The 12280-nt window shown below is 45.3% G+C and overlaps 1 protein-coding gene across 1 annotated transcript in view; it reads left to right on the top strand.

Moving 5' to 3' along the window:
• ERGIC2 (ERGIC and golgi 2) overlaps nt 1-12280 on the top strand; it is a 35439-nt gene that overhangs the window by 21593 nt on the left and 1566 nt on the right. The window contains exons 10-14 of the mRNA XM_081211799.1: nt 2130-2185; nt 5626-5724; nt 7466-7563; nt 8418-8580; nt 10388-10467. Coding sequence (XP_081067925.1) covers nt 2130-2185; nt 5626-5724; nt 7466-7563; nt 8418-8580; nt 10388-10467 — 496 coding nt within the window. The remainder of the gene's footprint in view (nt 1-2129; nt 2186-5625; nt 5725-7465; nt 7564-8417; nt 8581-10387; nt 10468-12280) is intronic.

The following is a 12280-nucleotide window of genomic DNA, read 5'->3' as shown; positions in this document are numbered from 1 at the left end:
TCCTCTCAAGATTAAACGTTTTGAATATCCCCCTCTACCTGTGAACCCCTTGGGATGGGAGTCAGCAAACTGGTCCTGCTTGCAAAACCTGGGCAAGGCCTTCACTAGCACAACAGGGCTCCCCCCCCCCCAAAAAAAAATTTTTTTTTGGCTCGGAGGGGTCTGGAAAACCTCCAGAACAGTACTTCGGAGGGTGGATCGTTCTGTTGGGCAAAGTGCTATGCTGATTTCCTAACTTTCTGTTTAACCTGTCACCAAGGAATCTTAAATCACACGCTTGTTCTTTTTCTCAGACCTTTAGCGCTAGGGTTGTATCCAGTGGTTGTGTTGGCAGAGGGCAGCTCAGGCAACTGATATAATAATAATAATAATAATATACCTCGCCCATGTAGCTGGGTTTCCCCAGCCACTCTGGGCGGCTTAAAGGTAAAGGTAAAGGGACCCCTGACCATTAGGTCCAGTCATGACCGACTCTGGGGTTGCAGCGCTCATCTTGCTTTACTGGCCAGCGTACAGCTTCCGGGTCATGTGGCCAGCATGACTAAGCCGCTTCTGGCGAACCAGAGCAGCGCACAGAAACACTGTTTACCTTCCCGCCAGAGCGGTACCAGTTTATCTACTTGCACTTTGACGTGCTTTCGAACTGCTAGGTTGGCAGGAGCCGGGACCGAGCAACGGGAGCTCACCCCGTCGCAGGGATTCGAACCGCTGACCTTCTGATCGGCAGGCCCTAGGCTCTGTGGTTTAACCCACAACGGCACCACATTAAAAATTGTAAAACATTAGTCAATAAAAATTTCCCCATACAAGGATGCCTTCAGATGTCTTCTAAAAGTCAGGTAGTTGTTTATTTCCTTGACATCCGATGGGATCTCTCCTTCAGACCCTGTGCACGGTGTGGGTTGTGCCATATGAGGCTCAAGTTTGCGAATCACCGGAAATTGGGCAAAGGGATATTGCATCAGCAAGAACTCTGCTGGTGTGGCCCCACACAACACAACCCTCCCTGCTTTGGGGATGGGTGGGCAGGGACATGACCCTCTGGAGAGGGCTTCAGCCCAGTATACCTGAAGGAGCATCTCCACCCCCATCGTTCTGCCCGGACACTGAGGTCCAGCACTGAGGGCCTTCTGGCGGTTCCCTCATTGCGAGAAGCAAAGCTCGGTAGTGGTACCCGCCCTGTGGAACGCCCTACCATCAGAGAGCCAGTGTGGTGTAGTGGTTAAGAGCGGTAGTCTCGTAATCTGGTGAACCAGGTTCGCTTCCCCGCTCCTCCACATACAGCTGCTGGGTGACCTTGGGCCAGTCACACTTCTTTGAAGTCTCTCAGCCCCACTCACCTCACAGAGTGTTTGTTGTGGGGGAGGAAGGGAAAGGAGAATGTTAGCCGCTTTGAGACTCCTTCAGGTAGTGATAAAGCGGGATATCAAATCCAAACTCTTCGTCAAAGAGATAAACAACTACCTGACATTCAGAAGACATCTTAAGGCAGCCTTGTTCAGGGAAGTTTTTAATGTGTGACATCTTAGTGTATTTTTGTTTTTTGTGGAAGCCGCCCAGAGTGGCTGGGGAAACCCAGCCAGATGGGCAGGGTACAAATATATTATTATTATTATTATTATTATTATTATTATTATTATTATTAATTTTGACACTGGGTAGAGAGAGAAAAAGCTGCATTCTGCTCATGCGACTTTAAAGGGTTTTTTTCTGTCTCAAGTTTTGGTTGCTCACGATTAAGAGTAGCCAGTATGCAGTATGTCCACTAACAAGCCAGGCACAGTGAAGATTTCATGTACCAGATTCCTAAAACGCTTACACCGAATTACATTGATGGCATCTGTCAGCAGTTTTGCCATGCATTTGAACGCTAGACAAAACTGCCTTGGCCCCGGAACATAGACTTATTTCAGGGCTCCACTGAGCAATGTTAGGTCTTCGGTTGCCTGCTGCTCTTCTGTACACACCAGGGGTAGCCATTCTCACAATCTCCAGGTGTGCTGTCTCCAAATGGCTGTGTCCCCTTGTAAGTGGTGCTTTGCTCTGCCTATTGAAGTTTGTCCTTCTTATCGCATCCTTTTGATTCTGAAACTTTGTTCCCTCCCCCCTCTTTTTCTCTCTTTCCTTAGGGCAATTCCACACCCAAGAGGCCATGCGCACTTGGCAGCCCTTGTGAGCCATGAATGTGAGTCCCTTTTGTGATCTTGCGTGCATAGATTGTTAGTTATGAGATGTTTCGGGCAAATACGTCTAGAAGAAAAACGTTTTGAAATATTCCATCTGTGATGTGGCACGTTCAAAGAGCTCTGCCCGCTTCTTTCAGACCAGTTCAGACCTACCGCTGACACCAGGTTTTGTGGAACAGACATAGTGGTACCTTGGTTCCCAAACTTAATCCGTTCTGGAAGTCCGTTCCAAAACCAAAGCGTTCCAAAACCAAGGCATGCTTTCCCATAGGAAGTAATGCAAAATGGATTAATCCGTTCCAGACTTTTGAAAACAACCCCTAAAACAGCAATTTAACATGAATTTTACTATCTAATGAGACCATTGATCCATAAAAAAGCAATACACAATGTACTGCAGTCACACAATCAATCAGTAGCTGAACTGGGTTCTATACAGTCACAGAAACAAAACAAAAAAGCCACAAAAATGCAAAATAAATAGCAAAAATAGACAGACCTCAGCATAACACTCAAAATGGAAGTGTGGCACTCAAAACGGATTATGTTCGGCTTCCGAAAACAGTTCGCAAACCAGAACACTTCCGGATTTGCAGTGTTTCGGTTCCAAGTTGTTTGAGTACCAAGGCGTTTGAGATCCAAGGTACCACTGTATTGGCTTGGGGGGTGGTGTCATTGTGTATGATGATGAACACCTCTCTCTCCCTCCCTTCTTTCATGGATAAATCTGTCCCTTGCCCACTCCCTACCCAACTTCTTATTTTAAAATTAATTTTTCATTAATAACAATCCAATGGAGGCCACATTAATACAATGCCAAATCATATCAAATCACAATACAATCAAAGGAGCCAATTAAACAGTTCCAAATTAAACATTTTTGGATGGCTTCCTGGCTATCAGGAGTTGATGTTATTTCTTGATCCTGCGCCAATTTTCTTAATCCAAGTTCCACAATTCCGATCTTAATCCTTTGTTCTAGCAGCCACTGATGTGATGACTTTCGATCGTATTTAATAAATCCAAATCCATTAACTTGCAGAGGGGATTTATATCCTGTAGCTGTGTGAAATACCGTATTTTTTGCTCTATAAGACTCACTTTTTCCATTCCAAAAAGTAAGGGAATACGTGTGTGCGTCTTATGGAGCGAATATAGGTTGCACAGCTATCCCAGAAGCCAGAACATCAAGAGGGATCACTGTGCATCTTCGTGCGTCTTATGGTCCAGTGCGTCTTATAGAGCGAAAAATACGGTGTTTGTTTACCTTCTTCATTTCCTTCATGTTGTGATCAGTCAGTTTTATTCAACATGGCCCCTCCTTCGAAAGCTCATTTTGTCACAGCTTCATTTTGCCTCTCTGAGACCGAAAGCAGAAAGAAGTCAGGCCGTGACTTATGGCTTACTTTCAGTGTTTATCTCCTTGTTTCTTCTAATGAGCTGGCGTCTCACCAAAGTCATCATAAATCAGAACTAGAGCTCTCTCTAGCTGGCAATGTTACAAATCATCCCAGTATTTCACACAGTCTATTCTTTCAAGCACTCCGTAAGGAAAATTGTAAGTTCTTGTTGAATCCCTCTTGCATTCCATATATGGTTGTAATCAATTAGTAATTTCCTTCCATTAATAATTCCCCTACCCAACTTCCATCTTCTGTGTGGTCATTGGCATTCGGATTAAAATGAAACCAGGTGAACCCCTTTACCTGTTTTAATAACAGCGATCCATAAGATTGAAATTTTGTAAAGGGGAACAAGAGGGATCTGTGGGTGGAAAGACCTGGTTATTATTATTTATTTATTGTTATTTATTAAGTTATTATTTATTGAGTTTATGTACTGCCCTATACCCAGAGGTCTCAGGGCAGTTCACAGAATAAAACTGAAATATAAAACCACAAAATATATACAGTGGTGCCTTGGTTTACGAACTTACTCCGTTCCAGAAGTCCATTCTTAAACCAAAACCGTTCTTAAACTGAGGCACGCTTTCCCTAATGAGGCCTCCCGCCGCTGGTGCCCTTCCACCATTCGGATTCCATTCTAAGACCGAGGTAAAGTTTGCAAACTGGGACACTACTTCCGGTTTTGTGGAGTTAGTAAACCAAATGGTTCGTAAACATTTGGTTTACTTAAGCATTTGGTTTTCGTAAACATTTGGTTTTCGTAAACCCAGGTCTACTGTAATGCAAATAAAAACAGCAACCCAATAAACCCCCCCCCCCAAGAAAAGAGTCATATTTTAAAAGGACATAGGATGTCAATAAGATCAACCAAAGGCCTGGTTAAAAAGGAACGTTTTTGCCTGGTGCCTAAAGGTGTACAATGAAGGCGCCAGGCAAAATTCCCTGGGGAGAGCATTCCACAGACGGGGAGCCACTGCAGAGAAGGCCCCGTTCTCGTGTTGCCACCCTCCGGACCTCTCGAGGAGGAAGCACACAAAGAAGGGCCTCAGAAGATGATCTCAGGCTCCAGGTGGGTTCTTATGGGAAGAGGTGTTCCTTGGGGTATTGCGGTCCTGAGCCGTTTAAGGCTTTATAGGTCAAAACCAGCACTTTGAATTGGACCCGGAAACTAATTGGTAGCCAGTGCAGTTGGACCATGATCGGTGTAATATGCTCAAACCGTGAGCAACCTGGCCACTGAATTCTGCACCAGCCAAAGTTTCTTTACCATCTTCAGAGGCAGCCCTACGTATAACACATTGCAGTAATCTAACCTTGAGGTTCCCAGAGCATAGACAACAGTAGTTAGGCTATCCCTGCCCAGATAGGGGCGTAGCTGGGTCACCAGCCAAAGCTGATGGAAGGCACTCTGGGCCACTGAGGCCACCTGAGCCTCGAGCGATAGCAGAGGATCCAGGAGGACCCCAAGCTATGAACCTGCTCCTTCAGAGGAAGTGTAATCCCATCAAGAGCAGGCGATCTCCCACCCATCTGGTCTAGGGAACCATCCCCTAACAGTGCCTCAGTTCTATCTGGACTGAGCTTCAGTGTGTTGGCTCTCATCCACGGTTTGAGACTGAACCATCTAATATTCTGAAACACAATGACTGCCGTGTTGTTTAGTCGTTCTTTATTTGAGCATCCTGCTCACAGTAAGTCTGTGACAAATCCTTTCTTTCCTTATAAGCAGTCTGACATTAGCATAAATATTTGCATCCATTTTTGCATTCTGGAAGACTGCACATGCTTGAGCTCTGTGTTTTGACTCCAGGTGCGTCGCTTTGTGCGGGGCTTTGGGGGTTTAAAGAAACCTTTTTAAAATATGCTTTTAAAAGGTAGTTAGAAGCCTTACTTGCTTGAAGTTAGCTGTTAGAAGTTGTTTGGCTTAGAGTGAAATTCTCAGGGACTGCATAACTTGAAACAGAACGGCCGCTATTGGGGGAAGCTAAGCAGCGCTGCTAACTCTGCGGCTTTTGTTCTGTTCTGTTTTTCAGCGTACAACTTCTCCCACAGGATAGATCACTTGTCTTTTGGGGAGCTCATCACGGGGGTTATCAATCCTTTAGATGGCACTGAAAAGATTGCGTCAGATCGTAAGTGTCACTCACCTCACAGAAAAGTATCTTTCATGTTGTTCTATTTTTAGCAATGTCTTCTTACATTATTTATGTTCCCCGAATTCTTAGTAGAATGTGATTTTTTTGGAGGGGAGGGGGGTATCTCCCTCAGTTGTATGGGCTGTAAACTGCCCTGAGTCAAAGCAATATTGAAAGGCAGGTTTAAAAAGTAAAAAAAAGTTCTGTTCAGCCTTACTTTACAGTTTTTATTTCCTACTGCAAGCTTGATTTTCTTGCCTATCTTTCAGTTGTTAAAAGTCCATCTTCACTTAAACTTTAACAGTACAATTTTGACACTTATGTATGAGGTTGCTGTTTTTTTATCCCATTCAAAGAAGCCCTACAATGCAAGTATTATAATTTTATATAAAGACTAACGTGTATTTAAATTCTGGGTGAGCCTTTTACTGATTCAGAAGTATATTGTGTGTGTGTGTGTGTGTGTGTGAGAGAGAGAGAGAGAGAGAGAGAGAGAGAGAGAGATACAAAAAAACCACACATATAAATTTATTTAGCAAATAACCCAATACTTTTAATCATGATAGGTTTAGGCCAGTGGTTCCCACCTAATCATCTCTAAAATCCTGATCCCCCCCACCCGTGAAATATAATTCTTATTATTCAAAAAGTGAACTCCTTTTCACATGGAGGAAGGCCATTAACTTGGTCTAAACCAGTGTATCCCAACCTTTTTGGGGCAAAGGCACACTTGTTTGATGAAAAAAATCTCGAGGCACACCACCATTACAGCCCCGTGACGTCAGCGCGCAGCGTCACGCCGGGAGGGACGCACGAAAGTGTAAGTTTCAATTTTTCCCCTCCCCCTTGCCGGGGAACCTCCAAGCTTTGGGGGTGGGGGTGGGGGAGGCAGCAAAGCGAGGCAGGAAGGAGAGCGCGGCTTGGCTGGGTGAGCTTTGGCAGGGGCAGGGAATGAGAGCCGCGAGGCGGGCGCTGCGGACGGAGGCGCTGCCTGCCGAGCTCGCAGGCAGCCAGGCAGGCAGATGGCGAGAGCCCCGTGCTGGGCGGCCTCTCCTCGCCGCCGCCGCCCCGCCTCTCGCCGCCCGACTCGCCCGCCTCCCTCCGGGCAACATCTCGCGGCACACCAGGCAACATCTCGCGGCACACTAGTGTGCCGCGGAACAGTGATTGGGAAACACTGGTCTAAACATTCTCAAATTGCCCCCCTTAAAAATCAAATTGCCCCCCATGGGGTGTGTGCCCCACGTTGGGAACCACGGGTTAAGGTGGACCCAGTAGGGCTTCCAATAGGCCTCTGCTTTACCATTGTGAGAATAGGATGCTGTGCAAGAAGAGCTCTCCTGGATCCAGCCAAAGGCCCACGATATTCCAGCATCCTGTTGTCACAGTGGCCAGCCATCCTCCAGGCACTGACCCAACTTGTGATTTCCAGAAGCTGGTACCCAGAGGCATCCAGGCTACATTGGCTTGCCGTCTAATCTAGCAGGGCTGCTTCCTTCCAACTCTATGATTCTTCAGATCTTCTGAGAATGCAGACCTGTAAGGGGCTGTGCCTGTATGTTGCAAACCACAGTATTGGGCTATGGTTCAGCTGGTTGCCTTTATGAAAGTTTACGCTTGTTTTTAAAATGCTGCGACCCACCTCGAATCACATCGGTGCCTGCAAGTCTGTGCCGACTGTTTCTTTCCCAAATGGGGAGTCTTCTTTCAATAGGTACCTTTTTTTTTTGCCTTTTAGACAACCAGATGTTCCAGTACTTTATCACTGTTGTGCCAACGAAACTTCATACGTATAAAATCACAGCGGAAACCCATCAGTTTTCAGTAACAGAAAGGGTAAGTCTGTGTGGGACAATAACTTGGGAAATGCTGGTGTAAGCTGTATATAAATCTTGTTTTTTTAAAAAATGTATCAATAAAATCTCTCTCTCGTTATATTGTGACCTGATTTTCTTTTTCCAAAAATTCACGAATTCAAGCTCTCCCTAAAGCTTTAAATGCTATTGAAGGGTGGTAGTCAACTGTATTTTACTCAGAGAAGACCCACTGAAATTAATGGAGCCAATTCAGTCATGCTTGTTAATTTCACTGAGTCTTCTCTGAGCAAAATTGAGGCAAGAGACCATCTTGGCTGTTAGTGCTGGAAGACCTGCTCCCTGCTTTGCAGGCCTTTTCCTCCTGGCCTGGGAGGGTGGGGCCCGGACTGACTCCAACTACAAAAGCTGAGGCTGCTGAGCAGACTCTTGGGCTGGGGTATTATTTACTGATACTAATTTTTTTGTATCTTTATTCTAGATCTTATGTTTGATGTAGAAATTGTTCAATTTGGTTGTGTGTTTTTTGCTGTTTTATTTATTAAAACAGCAAACGAATTATCATTGACAAATGCTACATTTGTTACGCTTAAATTATGTAATTTTTGTGTGTGTTGTAAGCTGCCTTGCGCACAGTTTTAACTCTGGAAAGGAGCTGTGCAAATAAAACGAGCGACTGCTTGCTTGATTGGCGCCAACAACATGCGAGTTTTGCCACCCTCACTAAATAACATTTCATTTCAGTGCCACCTCACTGTTGCCAAGAAGATGCTCTCAAGCTCTGTTTTCCTGTCTTGTACAGGCGAGATACTCCGTCTTTGCTTGCGCACGATCTAAAGTTGCTAAATTGTGTCCGGCTTTCCCCCCTGTTGCTAGGAAAGAGTGATAAACCACGCGGCAGGCAGTCATGGAGTGTCCGGGATTTTCATGAAATACGACATCAGTTCCCTTATGGTGACGGTGACAGAAGAACACATGCCCTTTTGGCAGTTTTTAGTGAGGCTTTGTGGCATCATTGGAGGAATCTTTTCAACGACAGGTACGAGCTCAGATTATGTTGCAAGGGTTTCATGAAATCTATCAAGGGCCTGTTTCCTCCTTTTGCTCTTTGAACTGTTTCCCTCCCTCCATGGCATAAACAAGAGTAGGTTCTCCCTCTCTTTCCTCCTTCTTGTTATTTGTTCCCAAACTCCCACCCTGCTGACGACGATGTCACTGCTTTTAAATCAGTGGTATTGGAGTGTCTCCACCCCCATCGTTCTGCCCGGACGCTGAGTTCCAGTGCCGAGGGCCTTCTGGCGGTTCCCTCACTGCGAGAAGCAAAGCTACAGGGAACAAGGCAGAGGGCCTTCTTGGTAGTAGCACCTGCCCTGTGGAACACCCTCCCACCAGATGTTAAAGAGAAAAACAACTACCAGACTTTTAGAAGACGTCTGAAGCAGCCCTGTTTAGGGAAGCTTTTAATGTTTAATAGGCTACAGTGGTACCTCGGGTTACATACGCTTCAGGTTACATATGTTTCAGGTTACACACTCCGCTAACCCAGAAATAGTGCTTCAGGTTAAGAACTTTGCTTCAGGATAAGAACAGAAATTGGGCTCCGGCGGCGCGGCAGCAACAGGGCAGGCCCCATTAGCTAAAATGGTGCTTCAGGTTAAGAACAATTTCAGGTTAAGAATGGACCTCCGGAACAAATTAAGTACTTAACCCGAGGTACCACTGTATTGTATTTTTATTACTGTTGGAAGCCGCCCAGAGTGGCTGGGGAAACCTAGCCAGATGGGCGGGGTACAAATCATCATCATCATCATCATCATCATCATCATCATCACCACCACATGGGAGAACAGCCACACACTCCTTAACCACGGAAGAATTTCAGGACTCTCACATGCTGCATATTCAGGTGTACATGTTTTAAATGTGTACCTGAAATGCAGCTGTGGCCCTCCAGATACCATCAGATTCCCAACTCCATCAGCCTAAACCTAAATCAGCTTAGGTTTATCCGGTGGCCCAGGATGATGGGAGTTGTAGTTTAGCAACATCTGAATGGTCACAGGTCATAGAGTGTGAGTGTGGAGTGAGTCTCTTCCTTTAAATTCCTGGGAGTTTAACTTAGTGAAGACCTCACTTGGAAAAACAAGTGAAGGCCCAACAGAGGTTAGGAAGGCCCAACAGAGACTCCATTTTCTTAGGGTCTTGCTAAAGAACAATGTTAAACAGCCATTGATGACCTCCTTCTACCGGGCCACAATAGAAAGTGTCCTCTCATATTGTATCACAGTGTGGTACGTTGGCTTGACAGCCACGGACAGAAAGTCTTTACAGAGGGTGGTGAACACAGCACATGATGTCATGTCCCCTGAGCCCGCTAGATGACATCGCAAGGGATCGTTGCCTTAGGAGAGCGAGAAAAATTCTCAGGGACAGGAGATATAGAAGTATAGTCAGTCGTACCAACAGGCTAAAAAACAGTTTCTATCCGTGGGCTGTTAGGCTGCTGAACGGAAAATAATATAGTGCAACTGACTTTCAGGGTTGGGGTGTTGTGCGACAAGCACACAGAGTGCAATGAGATCGAGTGGGGGGGGGGCTCGGTTAATTTCTTTGTACACAGGTTGTACATTGACAATAAAGGTATTCTTGTTATTATTATGTTTGCCAAATGGTACCTTAACACGAGGCGTGCCCATTAGGATGGGTTTCCATTCCCTGTTTTGTGTGTAGCCGGTAGCTGAACGTACGAAATGGTTCTCATTTTATGACATGAATAATGTCATAAAGCTACATGAATAATGAAAGAGCAGCCTTTCCATACGTCCAAATTGTTCTCCCTTTTGCAGGAATTTTACACGGCATTGGGGGATTCATAGTGGAAATCATCTGCTGTCGTTTCAGACTGGGCTCTCATAAATCTTCATCTGTAAGTGTATTCTGAGGAACGGCTCTCAGTGCTTAAATATGTGTTTTGCATGCCAAAGAATTAAAAAATAATAATAATAGATGGCGTCCTTGGGGCTGAGACTAATGGAACACACACTTGCCATTACTAGCAGCCCAGTGGAATTAAAAGTCAATGGGGACGTGATCCAGACCATTATAAACTACTTTAAACTCAGACAGGCTACAAAGTGCCTCAAGGAAGCCAGATTATGCAGCTGTTTGTGTATGCTTATTGAGTGTACTTCCGCTTCCAATATTTCATTTTATAAAGCCACTGAGAATGCTAGCCCAGACCAAGGAGTCAGAAAAACTGAGATTACTTTTAGAGGAGGATTTTAGAGCAGGTGATAATAGTAGTCCTGGGATGGAGATTAGGAATTCTGCAGAGCAATAACACTCCTCATTATTTGAAGCACTGTATTTTTCGCCCTATAGGACGCACTTTTTCCCCTCCAAAAATGAAGGGGAAATGTGTGTGCGTCCTATGAGGTGAATGCAGGCTTTTGCTGACGCCTCTCGCTCTCCATGCTTCAGGAAGCTATCCCCCCAGCCCAGCAAGCTCCCAGAGCGATGGCGAGGTTGCGCGCAGCTTCGCCATCGCTCTCCGACCCGTTCTGGGGGCTGGGGTCGGGGGAAGCTCGGACTTCCCCCGCCCCCAGCCCCGCAAGCTCCGAGAGCGATGGCAAGGTTGCGTGCAACCTCGCCTTTGCTCCCGGACCCCCAGCCCCAAGGCTAAAAACGAAGCCAGGAAAGCGAGCGGGATCCATCCCGCTTGCTGTCATGGCTTCTTTGCTCTTTGGGGCTGGGGGGGAAAAAAAAATTTCCCCCCTTTATTCCCCCCCTTCAAAAAAAAAAAGTGCGTCCTATGGGCCGGTGCATCCTATAGGGCGAAAAATATGGTATCGTCCAGCCATCTCTGTCAAAAGAGGCTGATCTCCAAAAATCTCCCATGAAGCTGTATTCTGTTCAGTTCTTCTCGTCATAGTCCTGCTTTTGTCAACAATAATAATAATTTATTATTTATACCCCGCCCAGTTTCCCCAGCCACTCTGGGCGACTCCCAATCGAATATTAAAAACACAACGCAGCATTAAACATTAAAAACTTCCCTAAACAGGGAATTTTAATTGCCACTATCCTCCAGATCTGGCAAAAGGAACCAGTAGAGAGAATAAGAACTCCTCTCTACCAGAAAGGAAGATCCAGGGATACACTTGCTCTTCTGGTTGTGAAACTTGCGGAATCTGGTTTTGATGTTTCCAGATCTGCTACCCAACACACTTTCTTTGGAACAATCATTGGTACCAACTGGGGGGGGGGGGAATACTCCCATATATATTTTTGTCGGTTCATTGGTACTTTTACCCATGGGCTCTAGGGAAGGCAGGTGATCCTTATGCTGAACCCAATGAAATGAAAAATTGGGCAAAATGTTCTTTGGATCTGATCTGGTATTTGCAGCTGGAAAGGGAGTCTTGTCTGGTCCATAAAGATTTTCCAGCAAATATTTAATTATTGGCTAAAAACTTGAGGCACAGTTGAATTTTAGCCCACTGAGAGAACAATCCTGGCATCAAAATATGAAGTTTACTCCGGAAACTTGGCTATTCAGAGAACTTCTCAAAAATAATAATAATTTATTTTTCAGATTTTAAAAATTTACAAACAATTATCAAACAGCCAACATAGAAAGGGAATTCCGAATAATCTCCTGAGCTTCCCTCCTCCCCTTTGTGGGTCCTTATATTAACCTTTTCCTCCTGCATCTTGTCCATTAATCCAAATCTATTAAA

This window comes from Podarcis bocagei (genome assembly GCF_964188305.1).
Source record: "Podarcis bocagei genome assembly, chromosome: 10".
Lineage (NCBI taxonomy): Eukaryota > Metazoa > Chordata > Lepidosauria > Squamata > Lacertidae > Podarcis > Podarcis bocagei.
This window is presented reverse-complemented; position numbering and strand designations above follow the sequence as displayed.